Genomic DNA, 26653 nt, shown 5'->3' with positions numbered 1-26653 from the left:
AAAGACGTTAAGGAAACGAAGAGAAAGGGTAAAACTGTAAAAAAGAGTGAAGAATCTCTCTGAAGTAGTGTAGTGGGGCCTAACCGTCTTATCACTTGCAGAGTTATAGTCTTGTACTCTCCTGTACAGTCTACACTTCTTCGTTACTTTTTGCTTTTTTTTTTAACAAAAAAAAAAACGATTAAAATTTCCGCGAAAGCATCGAACATTTAAAATGTTAACGGTCACTTTTTTTGTGTGGAATTGGCAAAAGCAGAACACGGGGGGAAATAACGTAACGCGATCACACATAGAAGTTTGGGAAAAAGAACGATACTCCGGTCGCGTGGTTAGCGTGGTTCTTGCATTTGCATCTAGACATAAATCAATGCCTTTATTTTTCACTAATACTAGTAATCAATAGGGAGCATCAACTGGTTGGTTAGGTTAGGTGTTTTGGTCGGTGAAATCGTGTATATTCAGTCAATTGATTTCAAGGGATAATCGGGCTAATCAGTCTATAATCGGGTTTCAAATTGGTTAATTAACTAATCGGACTATAAATGGTCCTTAAACGGATTAATCAAATAATAAATGTTGGTTATCAGTCAATTCCACTCGGGCCACTACCTTGCAACGGGAACATCTGGTTCTTATCCGACTAGTGCTTAAGCCTGACACATTTAGTAATCATTCGGGTCAATCTCTGGCTTCAATCAGTCGGTTCAAGTCAGGCCTACCAGTGGAGCCAACTTTTGACATCCCTAGTAACCAATATCTTTAAAAAATAAATAATTAAATGAAAAAGAAAAAGTTGATTAAGCAGTTGGCAGAGGGTGTGCTAGCACTTTGTGTATATCTTTTCTCCTCACATGAAATAACCTCATTGCCCTCTTATGTATGATATCATTTTATTACACTTCATTGGTGTGCTCCCCTATACTATTGGCTCACAAAAATTTCTCCAAAAAAATATATATATATAAACAACATCTAATGAAGGGGTGTCAAACGGTTGGATCAATTCCAACTGGGTTGATCAAGCACCTTATCACATATCAGCCAGATGGAAAAATTTTTGTTGGCACCTAGGTAGAAGGAATGTTCCTACCCTGCTGGCAGCCAAGGAAATGAAATAATTCGCTCTCCTTTTAGGATCATAACTACCCTCCTAGGCTTTAGTATTTTCTAAAATACCCTTTTAAGATCCCATTTCCTCCATTTCCTTGGCCGCCAGTGTAGCAGCAAAATTTCAAAACTTAATTCAATTAAGTACTCCATCCATGTTACCATGCATGTGTGCTAATACTCTATCCACTACCATGCACTGGGAACCCCACTCTTGGATTCCATCTGTGCAGTTTGTACCTGAGCTGCACTCCTATGCTGTCTCCTTTTAAGTCATTCCCATGGTTTTAGTGCATAGTATTGGAACGGGTATCGGTGACCCACAAAACCGATATGATATCGATACGGCATCGGCTTGGATCAGCTATATCAAACAAAAATACCCTTGAGTTTCCTTGAAAAGCGAATTTTTTTATTATTTTATCCCGAGTCCGTAACATGCTACCGATACAATATCGGCGATTAGCAAAATCAATACGTATCGCCCGATATGGACGATACAACACCGATACTTAGAACCATGGTCATTCCACCTTAGTGCTGTGTTTTCTTCCATGCTAAGAAAGAGAACTCTTCCTCCTTTCCACTCTTCTGCCTTAAAACTAAAAAGTTCAGGGAAAAGGAAAAGTGAACTTGTTCATTCTCTCTTACCTTACGAGCTTCTCAAATTGTGTAGTTTATTGCTCTCTTTACTGCAGTTAGATAAAAATCTATTAGTGAGAAGGCTTCTTTAGTGCAGCAACTATATATGCTTGGAGATAAAACTTTAAGCAAGGCTAGAGTATACTTCGGGTGCAAGAAAAACTTTCAAGTGAAAAGTTGCGTTAATGCCTTCAACTTTATTGATGGATCCAGCCTATCTCAGAATAGATTCTTATCCTAAAAGTATGGTTTTAAGTATTATCTTATTTTTAAAACAGCATTTTTCCAAAGTGAACAGGAATTGATCAGGAAAGACTCTTTTAATTGTGTCTATTCAATTTTATAAGCTCATGTGTTATGATCGAATAACGTTTGTGATCCTTTCTTTTCTCGAGGTATGATATATAGTCCATGTTTGTTTCAGAAAAACTGAAAGTTAAAACATTTGATTGATCTCTTTTAGGAACATATTACTGTTATTGGTGAAGCGTGATCTCAATTCTAATTCAGAAAGTACTGAGGTGAATCTTTGACGTGCTGTTTCACATTCGAAATACGTGTAAAAGGACAAAAAGTGCATACATTAGTGCCAAAGGTTTTGAATCCTGAAGAACTCGTCGAAAACTTCGATTTGATATGTATTTCACCCTATGTTGGTTTGGACCAGAACAGGTGGGTTTCTGGGGGCAGTTTTGTACTTTCATGGGTCTGGGTTTTCTTATATATTGTGTTTATCTCTTTGAGAGATGTGTGAGAGGATTTGTATTTTTATTCACAGAAATAATGGATTCGGACTATCACTCAGCTTGGATATAGTCTTCCTTCTTGGGGGTGAACCACGTAAAATCGTTGTCTTGTTTGCTTGATTTTTTTTTCTCTTTGTTTTCTTCTGCAAAATCATCATTCTACTGCATTGTTTTTCTAACAATTACTATCCTAAATATATAGACTTTATAATATGCTACATCTATCCAAGTGTTCCTTACAGCCCTATTTGTCTCGTTGTAAACTTTTAAATGCAAACGACCAAATTTTGGGCTCTTCTAATGTTCACTATTTACTGTTTGTAAGTACATGAGTTAGTCCATGTGATAAATGACTCCATATACATCTCAATGATCAAATTTTAATCCAAATTAAGTAGGGAAAATTGCTCAAACTCTGATTCAAAGTTGTAGTAAAATTCTCAAAATGTCATCAAATAGAGATAAATATAAAATACAAAATTATCATCTTTCGTAATTTTAGGCCCTTCTACTCATTTTAAACTTAAATTGTACAAGTGAGATGCTTGCCAGGTCTTCTATCACATGGACTAACCCATATACTGCAATGTGCCAAATAGTGAAACATTATACTTCACTAGGCATAGTGGCAGAAAAGAAAACCCATAAATTTTCATATTTCTCAATCTTTCTCTCTCTTCTCTTTCTATTTTACTTCAAAATAAACAGTGAAAAATCCTATGTAACAATTCTTAATCAAATGGAGCTTATAGGAAAAGTATCCTCAACATAAGACAATTTCGGATCTCTCTTTCCTGTTCAAAAAATGTTAGTTCTAGAATAATAGATTGCTGCTAATTTCACGCAAGCAAGATTTTGTCCTTGCCTTGAACGGGGTGGATAAGTTCAACCTGCACATAAAAGGGACACAGCAATGTATTATTACAAGCATACGGAGATGCTAATCCATAATCTCTTGCCGCATTTACTATAGGCCATCGAATTGCTGTGCTCACAGAGAGCGTTGGGCTCCTTTGTAGCGCGATAGTGAATGTAGCGCACATCCAACGGTCCCAGCCCAACATCTCGCCTGTATGTTAGACTGCGTGCCCAAACATTGCAGATGGTGCACTACAGAGAACCCAAATCCCTCACAGAGATCGGTCCTAAAGCCTAGATTTTGGAAGGAGAGTATATTCACCTCATACCATCGGCATGGAGCTCAGCCAAGTATAGACTCTTTTACCACCAAATGTTCCGAGTCAAAAGGTTCAAACCGTTTTGAATTTAAAATTGGAATTTACCGTGATCCAGAACGACCCTACCCAAACGGTCCTTTTTTCCAAGGCCCCAAAAGGCATCAGGTTAAGCGGGCATGGGGATTATGAACAGTGTGAACCACAAAAAAAATACAAAGTATCTTTCCGCACAATGTCCCTGTATTCTAAAATTGGGAAGACCGACATCAACATGGCTTTTAATGATTGCCACAGACAATCAACCTATCTGTTATGTGTGGGGCTTCTCTGTAGCGCGACACAATGTGTAACGCACCATCTACTATTTTTTTTCTTCTAAAAAACCAATAATTTTATAATACATTTTTACCTTTAGTGTACATTTTTTTTATTTTTTTAAAAAATAACTCATTCATTGATACATGAAAAACTCTCCGCTTTACAACGATTAGACAACCATGGAGTGGATAACAGCCAACTGGTCCTACAAGTACAAGACAGGGCCTCTCAGGCCAAAGAATCTATAGAGCTGTTCATCTCTCTAGGAAGACAGTGAAAAGACACTGACAGAAAATAAGATGATAAATGCGAAATGTCCTGAAGGACACTAGCTATTTCAGTCAGGAAGGGATCATTTGGTTGGTTGAAGGCGTGGATTAAAGCCTCGTTGTCTGCTTCAACAATGAGATGACCTTTGGTGTATACCGATCCATTAATACTGGATCGGCCGGAAATCGATAAAACCATGCTCCTCAGAGACGAGGGCAATAACAACGGACAACTAAGGGCCCAGTCCAACCATCAAAAGTAAAAGAAGGATTGACTCCAATATATTAAAGGCACCAGAGGTTACTGGTTTGGTTATTTGGGTTGTCAAGAAGGGTTGCAACTACAACACCAGATCAAATGATTTGATTCCTAGATCCCAACAAGATAGCTGACAAACAGTAGTAAGATCCATGGCTTGAGGTATCACCTGTATCGATATTGCAAGTCATGGATACCTACACCATGCTGATCCCGTATCGGTTGACCGATACAAATCAGGGGTAGAAGTCCCAAAAACCCAATTTTTCAGGAAAACCAGGGACAAAACTGTCTGATGCATTCCCATCCATATCGTTCCCAATCTTTACTGTGCACCAAAACCATGGTAAGGTCGGCCGGTCAAGACCCGGTTGCATATTCAACCCACAGATTCGAATGAACCCCAAAACAGCAAAAGTTTATTAATGCCTCAAAAGAACAGGAAAAAACCACAGATAATGACACTTACAAAACTGAAACACTGCCAAGGACATGAAGGATACAAGTAATAAATGTTACAACAGTATGTATGTCAAAAGAATAATGAGAACATTAACCAACAGATTACAGATACAAACCATACATAGATACTGAACTCAAATGAATCACAGAACCCAAAGCTGAAAGCCACTTCCTACCTTCCATGCAAATAAAATACTGAAAAAAGGTGGGAACCCAGCAATGCTTCTAAATTACCCACCAGAGTGAGAGACTGGAGTTGTTACAAAATGTCCATCCTTAAACACATGAACATACTGCTGTGGCAATGCATGCTCCACCTGCAACGAAATGGCACAAATACCTCAATCACATAAATAACAAAGTTGAGTCTCTGTCAACCGTTTTAGGGTTATTATTTTCAGCAGAAGCACACATGGTTCACCACTTTTTGTCGAGGGATATCATAACATACCAGCTGAGACTGAGCTTCAATCCCAGCTTAGTTAAGCTAATATGCCAGAGCCAAGCTAAATTAGGCTCAGCTCAATCCTATGACAATGGCTGGTGGACTTCAGATGTCATCAGTAGCAGATGATACACTGAGTTTGTGGGCATCATTCACAGAGCATGGAGTCATGGATTGCAGCAGCCATATGTCCAACTTGAGCCGATTCAAGGAAACCTTAGCCAAGATGAGCATAAGCTCAGGACTGCATGCATCATGAGCACAGGCAAGCACCAAGCTCTAGCCTAAGATTCACAACCATATTTTTTTGTTGATCTTAAAATAATTCATAAACAGGATAACAATAAAAATGGAGGCATTAATAACAGAACAACGAACCATGCAAAAAGATAAGAGATGCCAAAATATCCAATCAAGCAAAATGAAAATCTAAAGACAAGGATTTAAAAAAAAAAAACTGATGACAACAATGTTATTGCGGACCATTGGAACAGGCAGTCAGCTAATTGCCCCAAAAGGGCAAATGATCCATCACACCATCAAGACCAAACTTTGGCTGAAAACTGTTGACTGGTCAAAACACCCGGTTCAAAAATCTAATCATTCATACTAATTTGCCAGTTCTTTTTTGAACTGGTAAAGAACGGAAAATGCAACCCTTAATAGAGAAGCAAGAGTCTTCAGCATTCCACTCTATATATGCCTATATTAAAATGGTGTTTTCTGACTATTCACTGCCTTTTTAGTTTTCAGTTGTGTCAAAGCATGAACTGTTTGACTATTTGAATTCCTAGTGCCTAACAATCAGCTTTCAGTCCATTTTATAGCACTAGATGACACCTGTTTGGACAATTGTGTTTGCTAGAAACAAGACCAACATTGGCACACAAGGGAACACAACGTTCGATCTGAAACCCAAGGATTGAGGCTGTCTGATGAAGGGAGAATATTTCAATAGGCTCCTAAATCTTCAAGCCAACACATAAAAATGCACGACCAGTCTCCATAGCCCCCAGAGAATTTTAAGGCCCCAAAGACCGGTAATAATGTCAATACCCATGGGCCTAGAATTGCAAACAAACCCATCCAAAAGAAGTAAGTGAAGACACTTCTAACCCTTGGATGGCCTTGGGTTCCCAACATAGTTATCAAGGCGGCAAGGCGCCCAAGGCGACCAAGGAGCCTAGACACCCGGATAACTATGGTTCCCAAAGCAGCAGCCATCAAAATTAAGATTTACGGCACTTGTCCAAAAAAAAATTACATGAAATTTGGCTCAAGGATGGACCAAAAATTAATAATCTTCAAGATGAGATTGGTCCTAGCTACAATGAACAGATCTCTCACTGTAAAATCAACACTTATACCCCTGAATGAGTCAACTGTAGATGAGGGACACCCTAACAGTGACGAAGGTGATGATATGTTGAATCAGGAGCAAGACCCTCCAATCTATGGATCTGCTCCCCTAAAAATAAAGTGAGTGACAGGCATGCAACTACACCTAGCTCACCCTCAATGAAAGAAGAGTGACACAAGCTTGAATATGTCTTCAGGAAGCACATGTGAACAGAAAATAGCAATAAAAAGTAGTTAAAAAACTTTAAGGACAAGTTAGAAACAAAGCCAGGAGTTAAGCAGCCTGTAAAGTACATTTGGTTCAAATAGATGGAGGTGAAAAATGAGAGCTCCAAAAGTTTGGAGCACTTTCATCAAGCATTGTCTAACAAGGCTCAGGAAAGAAAATTATTTAGGAATAATTTCTTAAAAAAACAAAATGGGTGCCTGAGTGGCAGGGTGCCATGAGAGAGGAGATTGATGCTTTGATTATGAATGAGAGGTGGGATTTAGTTCCCCTGCCTCCTGACACGATGGTTACTTGAAAGCGTATGTCTAAAATCAAGAGAAGGGCTGATAGTACAACTCACCACGAAAGGGATAGGTTGGTGGTTAGAGGGTGTTCAGAGGGATAGAATTCCATGAGAATTTTAGCCCAGAGGTGAAGTTGACAATTGTGAGGGAGATAGTGGCATTGGCATTAGCTAATGATTGTGATTTGTGGCAGATGGATGTGAAAAAAAGTAATCTTGCATGGAGAGTTGGACAAACATTGACAGACACTTACATTATGTTCACGAGGTCACATTTTGTTGATAATGACCCTCGCATAATAACAAGAGGCAAATGGAAAGAGAGGAATATAAGGATTCTGAAACAAAGATGATTTGCCCTGCACTTACAGGGAATTTGTCAACATTTGGAAAACTTCTTTTGATTCTAGAGGCATTCTGTTGGAGTATTAAGACCTTGCTCTCGCACTTTCTCTCCACTCTTCTCACTTTTAAAAAGAATGCTTGCATGTGTGACCATACACAGAGACCCGAAAGAGGAGAAGAAAAGAAACTAATAAACAACAGAAGAGCAGAAAGTCTAAAAGAAAATATAGTGCATACCCAATCATCATCAGAACCAGCACCAGGCACTAATACATTGATTTCACTTGACTTGGCTGTTGTTATAGATGCCTCCAACGAATCTTTGCTGAGATATAATTGACAGCCTGTGGTGTTATCCACTGAAATTGATGGCGTGGAACCCTGGAGGGGAAAAGAGGGAGGGAGCAGACAATAATAAAAAGGAACTTCAGAACCTACTATAGAGTTCTAACAATATCAAGCAACCTCTAAATCCCTGATTCATAGATCTTCTTGATGATGCTGGGCAGTAAAGCCAGTTGTAGTTATCACCAGTGTAGAACATTTCAATTGAGCATTAAAGTAATAAAAGAAAAGACTACCTGACATTGCACCTCAACACCATTGCAATTCACAACCTCACAAGCTGCTACAACATCCTGTTTATAAATAATCAATTCCATGAAAATGAGTGCATCTCCCCCCACTATCATGCAAAAACTCAACACAACAAGAGGGCAGCTATATTTGTTTCATGCTTACATACTGACCTGGAACACAATTCCTGTCTTGGTGCATTTGTCAACAGTTATATTGTTCACTTTTCCTGCACATTATATGAATGGGAATAAGTTTCTTTTTCGTTCTACATGAATAGCCTGTAGGGATCTTTAAATTATATTCCTGGGTCATATGCCTAAGTCAACAATTACCTTGGACTTGCAAAACAGAATCTTTGCACCCAAAAACATATACAGACTGTTTTGCATCACAATCATCAATAATCAAGTTCTTCCTTCCAATTTGATTCTCAACTACCCATCTGCCAAACAATGCAGCCATGGATAAAAATACTTGTGGCATACAAACATCAAGTTCTCATGCTGAAAGGTTGTACAAAGGGGGCCCGCTGAACATAGTGCAAAATTTTAAATTAGACAAAACAATCAAAAACATACTTGCGACCCATTTGAAGCTCCAATTTTGGGGGTCCTGCTTTAGAGAAGGAAGGGGAACTAGAGCGAGCGGCTTTATCACTGCTGCTAATAATACCAGTTCTATCTGCACGGTTCTTTGTCTTCATATCATCTGAAACCTTTTTCAAACCTACGAAGCAAGGATAAAAGCACCCTGTTGACCATCTAAGAAATAGCTAATATTCATCAATTTTTAATTAGTCTACCTGATGTCACAGGTTTCCCTGAGTTGATTTCTTGAAATACAGCAGCCATCCCTTGCTTTGGGCGTGATGATGATGCATTAGAAGATTCAGAACTGAAAAGAGAAGCCGGTGGAGGAGGTGGAGGGGCAGGGGCACTTGGTGAAGCTTTTGTTGAAACAGGAGCAGAAACGGCTGTTTTTCCAGTAGAATTCCATACTGGACCCAAAGGGTAGAAACTCTTAACATAATCCCTCAAACCAGGTAGATATAGCTCCTTCAGAGCTTTTGCCCATTCAACGTGATTTGGGTCTTTCGTTTTGTACCCAACAAGAACCTGACTCAGAATGTCAATGGTAAGTCAGTAACAAGTGAGTAAAGTAGAAATATACTTCTGTTTATTGACTACTGGATGTAGGTGGGAACTGAGATGGAGGGATAAATCCAAAGACCAAGTACTTAGATTATTGTTGTAATATGGGTACAAGGGTAGAATTGTCCATTAGGGTGTATTCGTGTTGCCCTAGGGGCATTACTGTACTTGTACATCACAACATTTTATCATAAATAAAGCTGGCTAGTGTCTCATAGCCACAAATCCTGTCACAACATTTTATTATAAATAAAGCTGGCTGGTGTCTCATAGCCACAAGTCATTATTCCAAAATCCATCATGGTATCAGAACTGTAATCCTTTGGGATCATAACTCTCTTTCTCTCTCTCACACCACCACCACCACCTCCGCTTTCTTAAACCACCAAGGGCTTTTGCCCCTCTTTTTTGGGTCTCTTAGATCCTTTCCCATGATCTACAGATCCCTTTTCTCCTTTTTTGCCTTTTTTTCTAATGTTAAGGGTTTTCTCCCTGCTTTTTCGTGTCCCAGGGGTATCGACTTTGGTGCTGCAGGTTGCAGCCCTCTGGCTCTGATCCCTATGTTGATTGTGGTTCGTGGTGCTTGATTTTTATGTGTTGGTGACCTCTTGATTACTTGTGTGCAATCCTTTCCTGGTAACGATGTCTGATCAATCTATTGCTACATCTGGAATAGAAGGGCTGAATCTGGGACTCATGAAGACTTTCCTACATTCCCTGTTAGCTCCATTCGTTTGGATGGGAGCAATTATCTGATGTGGTCACGATCATGTTACCTCTCTATCGATTCACACGGATATGTTGGCTATATTACCGGCAAAACAGAGAAGCCTACTGCTGCTGGTGCTTCACAGAAGAAACGGAGTTCTGTTAACTCCCTGGTGATGTCTTTACTCATCAACAGTATGCAACCCCAGATTGCATGGGGATATCTTCTCTTGGACACTGCCGCCAAGATTTGAAAAGCTGCTCAGGAAACATATTCCTAAGTTGGGAACGATGCACATTTTTGAGTTACGCAAGAAACTTCATGAGACCAAGCAGAAGGAGTTGTTAATCCTGTCGCAATATTACTTTGACCTACGTAGCCTGTGGCAGAAGTTAGACTTTTATGATATCTTTCAAGCTACTTGCACCACAGATGCTACAAACTTCAAGAAACTGGAAGACAAGTATTGGGCTTATGCTTTCCTGGCTTGTCTCAATATTGAGTATGATCAGACCCGTGCCCAGCCGAGATCCTTTTCCCACTCTGGAGCAGTCTTACTCCCTAATTTAGCTGGAGGACAGCCGCCGTACTGCTATGTTGCAACCTTCTTCTCAGGAACGATCAGCTCTCTTCTCTGGGCTTACTACACAGCCATGTGGTGGCTCTTCTTGTTCCAGTGATCGTTCTCCATTTGAACGGGAGACTATCAAGTGTGATTACTATGGTAAGGAACGACACACCAAGGACTTTTGTTGGAAGGTTCATGGCCGCCCTACGTCTTTGCACCAAAGGGCACGACAGTGGCAAACCGGCTGCTCATCACATTGAGACCCTTGAGTCAGATTCTCCTGCCAGTTCCGCCCTCTCTCAGGACAAGCTTACTATGCTCCGCCACTTGATGACCAGATTGAAGCCTTCTTCCGCATCTGCTTCCACTTTGGTTCCCTCTAACCCTGCTGCCTCAGGTATTTTCTTTAGTGGTCACTGTACATCAGTGGTCTCTCGTCCCTGGATAATTGACTCCGGTGCAACTGAGCACATGACAGGGACATCAAGCTTATTTTTTCAATAATCCCCTTGTTCTGGTAAAGACAAGGTTCGCATTGTTGATGGTTCTCTCTCCTCTGTTTCTGGAAAGGGTTTTGTCATTTGTTCTCCTACTTTACCCTTGGGTTTTGTTTTGCACGTTCCAGATTTTTCCACTAATCTTCTTTCCATTAGCCGTCAGATCTGAATTGTAAAGTGACTTTTTTCCCCTTCTCATTGTGTTTTTCAGGATTTGGTAACGGAGGAAACAATTGGCTGTGATAGAGTTTCTAGTGGTCTCTATTTGCTCGACGAAGACATCTCTTCTGTTCGTCAAGCTCATCAGACCAATTCTACCTCTTTATCTGAGCTATCTCTTTGGCATAGGCGTTTGGGTCACCCTCTTGTTGGGGCGTTAGTCAAAACCTATCTCCATTTGTTTAATCTTTGTAACCTAAAGGATTTTTGTTTTTGTGATGCTTGCATTTTAGCCACGCAAACCCGTTCTAAGTATTCAAGTATTAATAGTAGAAGTATTTCTCCCTTTGTTTTAGTTCATTCAGATGTATGGGGCCTTGCCCGTTACACTTCTATATCTGGTTATCGCTGGTTTGTTACATTTATAGAGTGTTACTCCCGGGTAACATGGATTTATTTGATGCATCACAAGAATGAGGTTCTCCATAGTTTTCAGCTCCTTCATAGCATGGTTTGCACTCAGTTTCATGCGAATATCCAGATTCTCTGTAATAATGGCAAAGAATATATGGATGGATCGTTTCAAGCTTTTCGTGCCTCTCAGGGATTCTTCATCAAACAAACTGTGTGGATATACTGGCTCAAAATGGGGTTGCAGAACGCAAGAAACCCCATTTACTGGAAGTGGCTCGTTGCCTTCTCTTTGAGATGAATGTCCCTCCCCATTTTTGGAGTGAAGCTGTTTTGAGTACCGCCTACCATATCAATCGTACGCCAACTTGTGTGCTAAAGTTTTGTACTCCTCTTGAGGCTCTCCAGGGTTCTTCTACCTTTCTCATCCCACCAAAGGTTTTTGGGTGTATTTGCTTTACAAGGAATCATCAACACCCTAGCAAGCTTGATCCAAGAAGACTTAAAGTGTGTTTTCATTGGTTACTCTGAAACACTGAAGGGATATAAGTCCTATCACCCTCCAACTCGCCATGTGTTTGTCACTGTGGACGTTCTATTTCATGAGTATGCCCCTTATTTTTCTCCCGCACCTCTTCCTGGGCGGAATCTACTCTGTTTGAAGATGTGCCTCCTCTTATTGATTCCCTACCTTCAGTTTAGGAGGAGACTCGACCTTCTGGTCCTCCACCACCGATAAAAACCTTTGTTTGTCAACCCCGTGAGCTGCAAATAGATATCACCACAGCTGCACTGACTCTACCCAGTCAATCGCCACCTCCGGCATCAGATCTGCCTCTGTCTGATATTCTCTCTCCTAAGTCTCCTATTGTTCCAGATCCTTCTCTTGACTTACCTATTGCTGTCTATAAAGGGACGAGGACTTGTACCCAACACCTTATTTCTCAGGTGGTTGCATATGAGTCTCTCTCCCCATCATACCGTGCTTTTGTGCCTTCTTTGTCTTCTGTTTCCCTTCCTAAGACTTGGCAGGAGGCTCTTAAAGATCCACGGTGGAAGGCAGCCATGATTGAGGAGATGACAAAAAATGAGACTTGGGAATTGATGTGTCTTCCTTCTTCCAAGAAGACTGTGAGTTGTAAATTGGTTTTCATTGTCAAGCAGAATATGGCTGGTACTCTGGATCGCTACAAGGCTAGACCCCAGTTGCAAAGATGAACACCATCCATGTGATACTCTCTTGTGAAGTTAATCTTGGATGGGAATTGCATCAACTTGATGTGAAGGGAAGGTTTTTCTTCATGGAGAACTTGATGAAGAAGTTTGCATGGAAGTTCCCCCAATTTTCTCCAATCAAAAGACTCAAGGGAAGGTTTGCAAGCTCAAGCGTGCTCTATATGGGCTCCAGCAGTCTCCTCATGCTTGGTTTGGGAGATTCCATAGAGCTATGGTGTCTGTGGGATACACTCAGAGTAATGCTGATCACACCCTCTTTATCAAGAAATCCGGTTCCAAGCTTGTTGTCCTTATTGTGTATGTCGATTGTCGATTGACATCGTTGTTACTAGCAATGATACGGAGGAAATCTCACGCCTAAAGACTTACCTAGGCTAGGAGTTTGAGATCAAGGACCTTGGCAAGTTGCGCTACCTTCTTGGTATTGAGGTTGCCCGCTCTACCAAAGGTATTTTCCTTTCTCAACAAAAATATACAATGGATTTGTTATCTGAGCCTAGGATGCTCGGTTGCAAGCCTTTGGACACTCCTCTTGAGGCCAATGCTCATCTCTCTAGTCAGAATGGTGAACTTGTGGATAAGGGACAATATCAACGATTAGTTGGGAAATTGATCTACCTATCTCACACTCGACCAGACATTGACATTTCTGTCAGTGTGGTGAGTCAATACATGCATGATCCCTACTCCACACATTTGTAGGCTGTGTTTCGAATTTTGGGCTATTTAAAGTTGGCTCCAAGAAAGGGGGTTCTTTTCTCGCCCCATGATCATCTACGGGTTGAGTCCGTTACAAATGTTGATTGGGCTAGCTCTCCTGATGATCGCCAGTCCACACTGGTTATTGCACCTTTGTAGGTGGTAACCTGGTAACTTGGAGTAAGAAACAAGCAGTTGTTTCTCGATCAAGTGTTGAAGCTGAATTTAGAGCCATGTCTCATGGCATTTACGAGTTACAATGGCTTCAAGGTCTCTTGAAGGATCTGGCTCTTCCTGTTCCCTTACCAATGATGCTCTACTGTGATAGTAAGTCAGCTATCAGCGTGCTCACAATCCTATCAAGCATGATCACACAAAGCATGTGGAGATTGATCGCCACTTTATTAAGGAAAAGTTGGAACATGGGTTAATTTGCATTCCTTTCGTTAAGTTTGGAGAACAGCTCGCTGATGTACCCACTAAAGGGTTAAGTAGTAACTTATTTCACCCTACAATGTGCAAGTTGGGCATGTGTGATATCTATGCACCAACTTGAGCGGGAGTGTTGCAATATGAGTACAAGGGCAAAATTATTCATCGGTTTATTAGTGTTTCCCTAAGAGCATTACTGTACTTGTACCTCACAACATTTTATTATAAATAAAACTGGCTGGTGTCTCATAGACACAAGTCATTATTCCCCAATCCATCAATTATTTAAAGGACTATATTAAATACAAATTGCAAAAGTTGAGGAAGTCAGAGAAACAAGATAAAAGCATAAGCATACATTACGACAGGAGAAACCGTAGCATGATGAGTACGTTTTGGTTCTGAATCTCATTATTCTGATTGCACAGCAATTTATTATTTTCCACTCTTTTCTTCCTTGCAGTGGAAAAGGTTCACTTTATGTGGTGGTAATCATCCTAACATCAATCATTGAAATGTTTATGATACCTTGTTGTTATAGAATTCAGCCATCTGCCAACTTTCTTCCACATGCGCAATAGGAAGGCTCATACCTTCAAACCAAAAGATAAAGAAATAATTGTGAACTGAAACTCTATACATTCACAGCAGAAAAATAATCTGACATTTTCTCACCACAATCTTTGCCTGTGTAGGCAATCCAAGCTAAAGCTGTCAGGCTGTCAGCAACAGTCTTTAAGTGATTGAAAAAATCGGATCGCCTTCCCTCAGTCAATGTATTAGCTTTAGTTATCACTTCATTCAATGGTTTGAGAAATTCTGCAAGACCTGCAATGTCGGGCTTCTGGAAATGCAAAATAGAATCAAATTAGAAATAATAAAAAATAAATTCTCCATAGCGTTTCACATGAAAACCATGCATGGAACTTTCTCTTTCATTTGTGAAATTGCAGGTAGGAGGAGAAAGTGCTTCTGGTATTTTCGATTGATGAGCTATTATTGTATAAGGTTCCTTTTAGCTAGGGGTTTTCCATCACAGTTATCATAGCCACAGGTTGTATTCATACACAAAGAGACAAGCAAATATTCTGTTAATTGATGAAAATTAAAAACAGTGTGTCAAGTTTTCAACCCCATATAATTGGGTCAAGGCTTTGTTAAGTTCATTTAGTTGGTTGAACCAGACTGACCAAGTGCAGCTGCTTTCCAGTTCGACATCCATGCATGATTTGAAAACCATATTTTCTGATTCTTAATCCAAAAGATCATAGACTACAGATTCTCTGATGTGGATTGGAGATGGTCCTAACCTTCGCCATTGTAGCACAAAATGGCAGGCTCTCAGACTTAAACCTACATTTTTGCACTGGCATGTTTACACAGCCACTTTACACATGAAATATGAAGTGCAGTGACCTCATAGTCGATGAATAATAGGTTGAAATCATCAGCAGAGAAGAGTAGAGAAGACATGATCATTAATGTGTAAATGTAGAATTCAATGCTACCAGACATTATAAAGGTGATAATGGATGAGTCGTAACTATGCAGGAATCAGTTGATGACATTAATAGGATGAAGGTACAGAAATAGAGCACTGATCCATGATTTCCTTGAAAAAGTTGTCCAAATATAAACATTATGGTGTCATCCTAATTTTAAACATTACTAATACGCAATTATAAACAATTGATGGAATAACTGTAATTCTTACTTTTTAGTCAAATTACTGTAAAAATAAGAGACTTTCTGTTAGAGAAATGACTGAATACTTTCTGTTATGTAATAACTAGTAAGTGATGAACCTCATTGCTAATTTTATCTTCCTCCATTTCTTTTTAGAAGAACCTAAATCCATGGTAGATCAAGCTAAGAAAACTGGAAATCTAGAATTTTTTGCCTCCAGAGTATATTAGCTTTATTCGCTTGAAATTTGAAACGAGGTCATTACCCGAAGAAGAAATTTACAATGCAGCATGATAGCAAAAATGAAGATTCCACACCAAAATCAACTAAAACAGATTCAGCTTCTCACAAACAAAATGACGATTCAGCACCAAAATCAACTGGTCAAGATTTAGTTTCTCACAAACAAAATGAAGATTCAACACCAAAATCAACTGATCCAGATTCAGCTCTCACAATTTCGTTTGATCGAATATCTTCTCCAATAGTCTGAACACTCACTAAGAGCAACTTAAATATCAAACAAAAAAGTCGCTACTTTCCAAACAGAAGTTGAGGAGGGGAAATTAGATCCAGATGTCACCACAGGAATAGGCCTAATTCTAATCTAAACTCAATCAAAAGATACTAAAGAAAACGGAAAACTACCTGAGTTTGCTTGACCTTAATGAGAAGCTCCTTCTGAGTAGAGAATGCCTCCTCGAGAACCTTGGTCACATCCAGAACTTGTCCCCCAATCTTCTCCGCAGCAGTAGAAACCCTAGAGAGGTACTGTGCTGTCATGTCATCGTAAGCGATAATTGTCGCGTCGATCGGAGCATCTGCAGCAACATCAGATGAACTCGCCTGACGAAATCCAGTAGAAAGCGTTTCCAGGCGAGAAACCGCCGATTCCAATCTCTGAATCAACTTCTCCTCCATTTTTACCGTCAGAAGATACAGAGACGGTTTCTGCTTCTTATACGCTCAGTCTGGACTCTGGAGTTTGGAGTTTGGATTTTGGACTAACTTCTTCCCTTTGAAAGGAAGGAAAATGTTTTGTGGTTGGCACGCCGTAAGGGCTCCTCTGAAATTTATTTTTAAAACAACCTTTCTTTTTTATTTTATTTTAGAAAGGAGAAGAGAAGATGTGCGCTTAGAAGGTGACTGTTATGACACGTGGCAGTCCATACTGCGCTTGTCTGGCTTCAATTATTGGAATCCTTTCGGCTGAACCAGTGACTTGTAAAGAGGAATTTATTTGCTGTCAGGTTCCGTGCCCTGTACGGTTGTCTGGTTCCCTACCCAGGCAGTGTGTTCGAGGCAGAGGGTTAGGTCGTCATTCCTAGCTCCTATGAGAGGAACAGACAACGGTACTGGGCAAGAACCTGAGAGGATAATGATCCGCCTTTAACAGTGGAACTGCCTCTACAAGGCCTAACTGGGCTTAACCAATTTGATGTCCTCCACCGTGACCTCCTGGTTAGCTAACCAGGCTTAGCTTGGACGGGCTCGGTCGATCTTGGGTTATAATTGGGTACTAAAATCGAGTCTTAAGTAGCCTATAGGCCTGTTTAATTCTAAATGGTCTTTAAATGGGCTTTAAAAGGTGAAACCCCTAAAATTGGTGTCTGAAGTGGGCTGGAGGGAAAAATAAAAATTGGTTGTCTATAAATTCCCATTTCACATCATTCATGGGTTTTAAACGGGGTCCCCATGCCCTCACCGCTAATTGCTAGATAATCTTTTAGATTTGCACACAGATCGTCCACGGTGCCCTGCCCAGAGCGGCCTGAGCGGTGCACAAACAGGGCGCCCTGCAATGACCACCTTACCCCTGCTCGGGCAGGGGTAAGGCGGTCATTGCAGGGGCCCCTGTTTGTGCGCCGCTCAGGCCGCTCAGGCCGCTCTGCCCGTAGCGCCATAGACAATCAGGATCCTTTAGATTTGTGAATCTAAATTTTTTTATTTCTAGTTTGGTGGTTTGGTAGGAGTGTAAGACATCAATAGTCCTTTCACTTAAGAAATATATATAAAGGATTAAGTTTTCTTTCACTCAACATGAAAACATAAATTCTTGATTACCGAAAAAAGAAAAGATAATTTTTTAATCCATAGGTTTGACCTTCTAATATGTTGTACCACCACTCAGTTTATGGGAATTGGAGGGAAAAATAAAAAATGAGAATTTCAAACAATATTAAAGGGTCAGGCTATGTCGGGCTTCAACTGGGCAGGCTAGCTCGGGTGTATAGTTGGTCAATCTGGTCGGATGTCTGGCGGGCTAGGATCCCACATTGAGAACAATCGATTTAAGTCCGACACGTTTAATAATCGGGCCATGTTTTAACCAAGCGGGTTCGATCAGGCCTGTTGGGCCGTACATGAAATTGTAAACAATGATGTTTGATCATGCTCCCTGACATGATTTATTGTAAGAGAAAAAGAAAGTTTCCTAGTCGCGTGACTCTTGTGCTCAAACACAAGAGCACACAAAAGTACCCCACCCTAACCTCATGAAATAAAAAATTACATGTATTTTTTAAAAATGCTTATATTTAACATGATATTGTTAGAATTATATATGGAATATAATTCCATATTACCTATTATGGACTAATATTAAATAACTTAAAACTCAGGCTAATTATGGTATTGGTCTAACTAAAGGGATCATTGAGTTATATTAGGAATCCTATGTGGATTGGCTTTGGTGTGGGCAGATGGATTCTTATTGGAACTGTGATGAGTAAGACCCTATAGGAATTACTATATAAGGAGAGCTAGGTCTCTCCTCTACTCATCACTACTAATTATTCTCAATTGCTATTGAGGAGTGCATTCTTGTAAGAGATGGAGATATTCAGTGTTCATCATCCTTGTGCATTCGGTTATCTCATCAAGCCAGTTACTTTGGGAATAGAGGGGAAGCACCAAATGTTATACCCGCACCCCGGGAGTATAATTAATTATTAATTCTTCCCGTGACGTGTAGTTATCACTACCACGTATGCTGGTGAGTTGTTCTCACCGGTGGTCAAACCATATTGACCATAGTACGAGGTTGCCGTGGAAAACTAGTCGGGACCATGGAGGTTGCCCTTGACGTGTCGGGGTAAGTAGTTGACCAAATTTTATTGTGTGCTTCGCCCTCTCAAAGCCCTCGAAGTGTGGTCCAAAGGCCTGACCTCTTATGGTGGGAACCACCTTCCTACTCGCATCGGATGCAAGGTTCTTGGTCGCCTCCGACCACTGCATCCAATGCTGCGACAAGGACCCTTGTGGGTGAGACCCTATGGCTAAGGTGCTATGGGTGTCCGCCATGTTTGACCCTACCCAAATAGACCCTAGGTTACACTTATGAGGCCTTATCCAAACAGGCCATTAAAAGTGATTTTCTATATGAGAGAGAGGGGTAAGACTATTCCTTAGTCTTTCTTTTTCTTTTCTTTCCTAACCTAATCGTGAAAAGGAGGAGAGCTTTGAAGAGAGGAGGCGGCAAGGAGGAGAAGAAGGAGAAGGAAGGGAAGAAGAAGAAGGAAGCATGCTTTGGGTTTGGAGCTTTAAAGAGGGTACATCGTGTGTACCTCAAACCGGGTAAGCCAAGTGCCCTTTCCCCCTTTTTCTCTCTTTCCCCCTTGCTCGTTTGAGCTTGGGTGGTTCTTTGGTTGCACCCCAAGATGGGGATTTCTTTTTGAAACCCAAAGGGTTAGCTCGAGTCATGTGTAGTTTCCCTTGTAGGATGCTTTCCTATTTTCATTACAATCCTATAAAGACCTCTATTTTGACCTCTTGCTTTGAATCTATTTGATTCTAAAGCTTCAACCACCAAAGAAAACCCCAAATCTGGATTTTTGAGCTTTTGATCCTTTAAACCCCTTTAAATCTTTAAATGTTGGGTGTTTCTAAGACCCAAATAGACTCCAAGACACCCCTCCCTTGTCCCTTGAGGCTTAGAGAACCAAATGGGACAACCCTGGGCTTTTAAAGACCTTGAAATCACACTTGGGTTGCATCGGAGGCAAGACTGCGTGAGTCCGATGTTTGCCTCCGATGTGTCCCGAGCTGCAGGGAAGGTCGGAGGCAAGGCTGCGTGAGTCCGATGTTTGCCTCCGATGTGGCCTAAGCTGCGGGAAGGTCGGAGGCAAGGTCGGAGGCAAGCTGCTTGAGTCCGACGTTGCCTCCGTGCGCTTTTAAGGCTTATAACTTATGTAAACGTGAGGTTTCTCTATGAGGCCTCCCCTACACTCTCTCACACTCTTATTCACTTCCATAGGCTCCAACATATGTGCAATGGAGTGATTTTGAGCGGAATCGTTGCGCTTATACAAATTCCATTTGAAGTAATTGATGAGTGGGTTTGGGTGATTGTTTGAGCTTGTTTACTATTGCTTATTCATGCATTTATGAATTATATTGTGACATTATCATTCAAGCATGATTGCATATTTGCATTTATTCTTATTCGATGATGATCATTTGGATGATATGGATTTGTGTTGGGTTACGGTCTTGGAAATCGCACGGAACCCCGTATTACGATGGAATTGTATATTGCATCTCATTCTTGCTCGTATGCGCCGTGTTGTCTTGGTACCGGTGTTAGATGGAATGGGACGTTGACACACCGGATGTACCTCTCAACACGATAGGATTCATGTAGTATATCCGTGGTTAGGCTCGGTTCCTATGCTACGACCCTTACCAACAGGGGTTTAGGTGTTGGGTAGCGAGCACTCTTTTGTGGAGAGTTAGAGAGGCCGAGGCCGGGGTAGTAATGGTTATCGGGTCCGCCTGCGGGTGGTGATGACTACGACCGGCGGGCTCCATAGTAATAATTGAGGTTGCATTGTGGTGAGAATGGAAGGATCCACAATGTCTTCCCGAGTTATTGCAGATAGCATATACCCATTGACTTAGCATTGTGTGTTAGGTGGTAAATGAATTAATAATAGCATGCACCATGGACTATTTGTGATTGTGTGATTGTGCATCCCCTTTTCTCTCTCACTAGCTCGGTGGAGCTAACCCCGTGTACACATTCTTTTTAGATTTGGATGCGGATGATTCTTGTGGAGCTAGAGACAAGACTAAGGATCATGGCGATGGTTGCCCATGATGATTGTGCCTACGGGCTATCTTATTACTTGGGATCGTTCCGTTTTATTATTTTTGAGCATTGTGTTTTGTACAAACTTTTATGTTTTACCTTTTTGGTAGCTACTTGATGGTCATAGGAATTTTGTAACTATGTTACTTATTATCATTAGCCAATGAACATCTTATAGTTATTTCTTTTACGCTTCCGCAAACTCTGACCTATCTCGGAATGTAATATTCCTTTGTCTTTCGCACTCTAATATTATTGTATTGTAATATTGGTTTATGACTGTGAGTTGGCCACTGCATCGAGATCCTGGCGGTGAGGTGGGATGACGCGTGTCACCCCAATCATACCCTGATATTGTATTCTATCCCTTGTCGGGATAGGGGTGTGACATCTTTGGTCTTTATTTTCCGCTGCTATCATCGTCACTATGGATGCGATACAAGATTGGTGGTTCTATCCCTGTTTTCTATTATTTATTTGATTGTGTTCTTGAATGCCCTATGGAGATCCTGGCTTTTGGGATTTTGTCTCTGTTCGGATCGATTTAATCTAACTGATATATCACCAAATGCATTGTTTTTTTTTTTTTCTTTTTGAAAAAGGCTTCTATTTAAGGCCATTCACCAAATAACCTCACGACAAAGCGCTTGTAGCTCAATTGCTCAATGAGCTTGGCTATTATACCACTTGTGTATCTAGCCAAAAAAGTTGCTATATGATACACCTGCGTTACAGCGTCTATAAAACCCTTGGCTATGATATCACTTGATAGAGACTTGGGTAGAACTCCTCCTTTAAAGCTAGTCTTAAAGGGGACGGTGTCCAAGTAACTATAAATCTCCACAGCGGGCTACTCACATCCGATATGAGATTATTATATCCACCTTCTGCATGAAACCCCAACAGTAATTGTCTAGGTGAATATAGAAATCAGGATCTTGCTGATAGTTTAAGGGAGAAAGAAAATTTTCAGAGTTAAAACATGACAGTTAAGTTGAATTTGATCAGGTTTCATATTTGCCAGATGATTGGTTATTATAGAAACAATTATAAGTATGCTTAACAGAAAAGATAATTTGTAGCTTGCAACAGGTTATTTTATCTATTCTCTAAAACCTGGTGACACATTTAAGTAGCTGAGTTCAAGTAGAAAACTTTTAGTTGGTCCATGTAAAGCTCAAATCTGTTCCTCTTTCTACACCCAATAGAGTTCAAAGCTTTAATATAATGTAGGGTGGGAAACACTTATTCCTCATTGAATGTGGATTTCTTTTAGAGCTAGTGATCACTTGATTTGCATCATGGACCTTGTCAAAAGAACTTATAAAAGCTTATGAGTAAAACTCACTTATACTCATAAATATTGGAATTTTTAATAGTATTAAATTTAAAGATTCAAAATATTATTTTATTTTATAAAATATGTGTTAAGAGTGTTGGGTTTTTTTTAATAGGCACCTAAATAATCAATATGTGTGACTATTGGAAGATTTGTTTTAATAATCAACAAACAAGTTTTTTGGGGAAAAACATAGTTTCTGGGCCATGTCTTTTAGATACATCTTTGGTGGTGCTTCTTCCTCTCTTTTATATAGAGAGGAGGGGTTTGCCCATTCTCTATCAATTTAGAGACAATCTCCATTCCATTTTTCTCTTGGCTTTCGTTACATCTTTTTTTTTTTTTAATGTCCAATTGAGGGCGCAACTCTTAAGTATTCCGACGTGGCCCAGTAAACAAGTGCAACGACTACTAGAGGGGCCTACGGGGCTGCTTTATCTTGGATGCTGATTCGCAAAATTCCGACTTGTATCATAGGGGGTATTTACAATCTTAAGGAAAATGTTCATTGACACAACTCAACCCCACCAATTCCTTAAGCTTTTCTATGCAATTTCAGGTTCATGACGCTATATTTGGTGCTTAAATTTACCAACATCAACCTTGGTTTGTCTACGGTTCAGATAAGTTCTCTATCCCCTTTAATTACATGTGGTATCATGTGTAATTTGGATAATTATTTCCAATTTTAACTTTATTAGTGTCCTTTTCTATAGGTTCTGAAACCAATATGGCAAGTTGCTTCATGAATTTGAGCTCTAGTTTTTTTTTCCCATGTGTACGAGTGAAAAATTAATTGTTATCCATGGTGGACTGAAATTCAGAATTTATTAGAGAAGGTTGTGTAGTTGTTGCTTGGCATTTCCTTTTGGTGAAATGAGAGTCAGGAGTTCATTAGGTGCTTGCGGAAAACCACTTCCAGAAACCTTTCCTCTTTCCACTATAAAGATATGTTTAGCAGGTTTCTTGGCTATAAATTTTGTGTATTTTGAGGGGTTTAGGGTGGGTGTATTTTAAACTATTTCTTACAGGACCATTTTTTTAGAGGATTAACAGGTGTCTTGGACCCTATATTAAGACAATTTTTTTAAGAGACACTATCATCAGCGTGAGCGGGGAATCTTCACGTACGTGAGCGTACATGAACAACTCACAATCGTTCAGATGAAATTCAATCTGTGAGAATATTCCATCACACACGTGAAGAATCACCGGGCTCGTCATCATCATTTGTAGTCAATCATATAAAGTATATATTGTCTTAGAGTTGTGATGTGATTGGTGGTCTGAGGTAACAATTCTATGGATTTCCATTTTTACTTTTGTTTTGGTCATTGGACATGCAAGGAATGGGAAGCAAACCAACTCTTCATATGATGAAATTTTAGGCTGAAATGCTTTGGGGCTACTTGTTCATCTACAAGAAATATTGTTCTAGTAAGGTTATTTTCCCCTTGTACAATTGAGTTGTTGTCATGCTTCTTCCCCTTCAATGTCAGTGATTGTCAAGCATCTTCTCCTCCTTGGCCTGTCGTCATGAGTTGCACATTTGTTCTGCTTGCTGCACCTGATATAGGTCATATCCAACCTCCAAAGTCATTTAGACACGTGTAATCAAGCCAAACCAGGGATCAGCCCAAGGAAGAAATACGTGCAACCCGATCAGGTTCCCAATCACGACCTCGCGTTGAAGGAATGCATAAGCAAACTTTACACGTGGACTACCGAAGGCATAATCACTAACAAATACTGACAATTTGGTTAACTGTTCCCGCTCAGATCATCAACTTGCCTTGTAGACTACATAACCCTAAGGAGCAGGGGCATTTTGGGAACAAGGTCAAATATATATAGCAGAAGCAAAAAGAGAGAAGGTAGGACTCTGAGAACTATTCCATCGGTTTTGATACTGGAGAGACTCCAGAACCAAATTATCCATCTCCGGCCCCGTTAACTGATGTTTAACCCCGAGATCTGACTTAGGCATCGGAGGGGACTCCCCCGAAACACACTCCGGGTGTTAACTCTCCCTGTCTTCTGGTTCTATCATTGTGCAGGATTGTGCAGGACCAGACCAGATCGTGAAGGGAAGATCTAGGCAGCAGCAACACCAACTCTTCATTGGATGGAATTTTAAGACTCCAATTCTTACCTCTTCATTGACAATGAATATTGCTCTAGTAAGGTTGCTTCTGCCTTATAAAATCAAAGTTTCTGTCAGCTTCTTCCTTTTCATTTACAGTGATTTTCAAGCATCTTCAGCCTTGTAAAATCAATGTTAGTCTTATGTTGGACGATTCCTTCTATCATGTATTTTCTCACTTATTTTTGCATATTTGGGTATGGTGGTTAAGAAAAGTAATCCAATCATGTTGATTGTGGTGGTGATGTCCTCCATGGACGGCATTGACCATAGACCTGGACATCATCACTTATATCTTTGGAAAGCATTGAGCTCCTCTCCAGGGAGCTTAGTGCCCAGGGAGTGCCTAGGGGGTCATCCAACGGCTGAGCTGGGTTGCACACATCCCGTTGCATGTCAGTCAGCCGTCAAGATATGTGCGGCACAGCCCAGCCATTGGATGCCCCCGGGGCACTCCCTGGAGAGGAGCCAGATCCCCGAGGTAAACAACAACTAAAACTTTAATTAATTGAAAGTTTATTTATTTATTGTAACACACAATAAATAAGGTATTTTTTCTATCTTTACAAATTTTAAAAATATTTACCATTGAAACAACCAAATCTGAGTGATCTGGAAATGAATGGAATCAAGAAACCAGAGAAACAACTTACAACTCGCTTCTTTTCATTGTAGATAGAGAAACAGAACATTGCAATATGGGCCGAGCTATAAGATGAACTTAAAATGAGGGGTGCAACTTGGGCCTAAATTCATGTTCAACTTTGAACCAAATTGACTGGGCTTGGCCTGTTTGGGTGACCTCAGGCTCAATTTGGTTGAACAGTTTCCCAGCCCAGGCCTGAGTTGCATCCTCTGCTTGAAAGTTGTTCTCTAATTGGACTCGTAAATTTTGGTTCAGTTTCCAAAATTTTAAACTAAATAAATTTCTGAGAATTTTGTCCAAAAATTAGGAATGAACCAGCTCAGCTCCAATTCATTAAAAAAAGAAAAAGCGATTGTCTAAAGGATACCTCTCTTGGAATAATTAGAACTTGACACCTTTTAATTGCCCTTGTCTTATCCCAAAAAAATTTTATGTTAGGGGTGAAATAGGGTATTCAAAAATATTTTGAAAGTGAATTATCATTATAACATTATAAAAAGGGAAATTTACGAAACACCCTCGGAAAATGGGTCGAAACTCGGATCACCCCTTGAAATTTGAAAATACTTAGATTACCCCCTGGAATAGAGCCCAATACTCATATTCAACCCTCCCGTTAGTTACGTGATGAAGTCAGCTAGTTAAATTTTTTGAAAATCCTAAACTACCCTTTGGTTAATGTGAAGTTACTTTTTACCCTTGGATCTAAAAACCCCAATTTTTTTTAAGTTTATAAGGATGAGGGGATTCAGAGGAGAATATTCCCTCTTCTTCCCCAAATCAACAAAAAGACAAATGAAACCCTTAGGGTTCTACCTCAAGGAAACGCCGTGAATGGCCTGAAATAACTCTGCAATTTTGAGATGATACACTCAATCCTCACTTCTTAGAGTTCGTCCTTTAGAACTTGTTCCGAAGAGTTTTTGATGGGATAAGAAGCTTCCATGGCTATGCCACATAGTCCCTCTTTGGCTGAGACGTCACGCTGCATTCTAATGTAACCTTGCTCTCCCCATTCAGCTCCCCATGAGTTCCTCACAATCCAGTACTTAGTCCCATCAATAGTTGTTCCATACCCAACAATCACCACCCCATGATCCAGCTCTGTTCTGCAAGGTCCAGTGAATACCCCCTGTGTTCATCATCAATCATCACATTTGCAGAGTTATTTCAGTTTCGAACTTTTTTTATTTTTATATTACATATTAATTAAATACTAATTTTGGATTGGTAGGAACTATATCACACTATTTAATTGAGAACGAAGACAAATTTCCAGATTCTCTATTTTCTCTTTTTGTTTTAGATGGAGATAAATTATATACGTACCTCTGAATAGAACTGGAATGCGTTGCCGCTTGCTTCAATGGCAACTGATACAGGTTGGTTTGCGATGGCTTGCATCATGGGATTTGAAGTGGATTGGGGAAGCTGCAGTTCTTGCTTCTTGGGCTTTTGAAAAATAAGAGATTTAGGGTTTTCTTGATGGATGATCCTCCGGCCATATACCGTTTCCGACTAAATCAAAACCCCAAAATTTTCCAATGGAGACCGCTGTCTCTTGATTTTTTTGTTTTTTTTTCCTTCTCTCCGGTGACTCTCCGACGAATTTACAGGTGTGAGGAAGAGGATGAAATTAGGTTGAAGATGAAGGAAAGGGTAATATT

General features: G+C 40.2%; 1 protein-coding gene across 1 annotated transcript; it reads right to left on the bottom strand.

Annotated features, from left to right (window-relative positions):
* Nucleotides 1-4996: 4996 nt before the first annotated feature.
* On the bottom strand, nucleotides 4997-16697 carry LOC122662153 (cyclase-associated protein 1). The gene is made up of 10 exons (XM_043857718.1): nucleotides 16418-16697; nucleotides 14759-14927; nucleotides 14612-14676; nucleotides 9024-9336; nucleotides 8800-8947; nucleotides 8554-8663; nucleotides 8392-8447; nucleotides 8224-8280; nucleotides 7880-8023; nucleotides 4997-5298 (listed from the first exon to the last, which is right to left on the bottom strand). The coding sequence occupies exons 1-10, from the start codon at nucleotides 16688-16690 to the stop codon at nucleotides 5212-5214; spliced, it is 1422 nt and encodes a 473-aa protein (XP_043713653.1). The 5' UTR covers nucleotides 16691-16697; the 3' UTR covers nucleotides 4997-5211.
* Nucleotides 16698-26653: the final 9956 nt, after the last annotated feature.

The sequence above is a fragment of the Telopea speciosissima genome, chromosome 5, assembly GCF_018873765.1.
Source record: "Telopea speciosissima isolate NSW1024214 ecotype Mountain lineage chromosome 5, Tspe_v1, whole genome shotgun sequence".
NCBI lineage: Eukaryota > Viridiplantae > Streptophyta > Magnoliopsida > Proteales > Proteaceae > Telopea > Telopea speciosissima.
The sequence above is the reverse complement of the archived record's forward strand: the minus strand, read 5'-3'. Positions and strand labels throughout refer to the sequence as shown.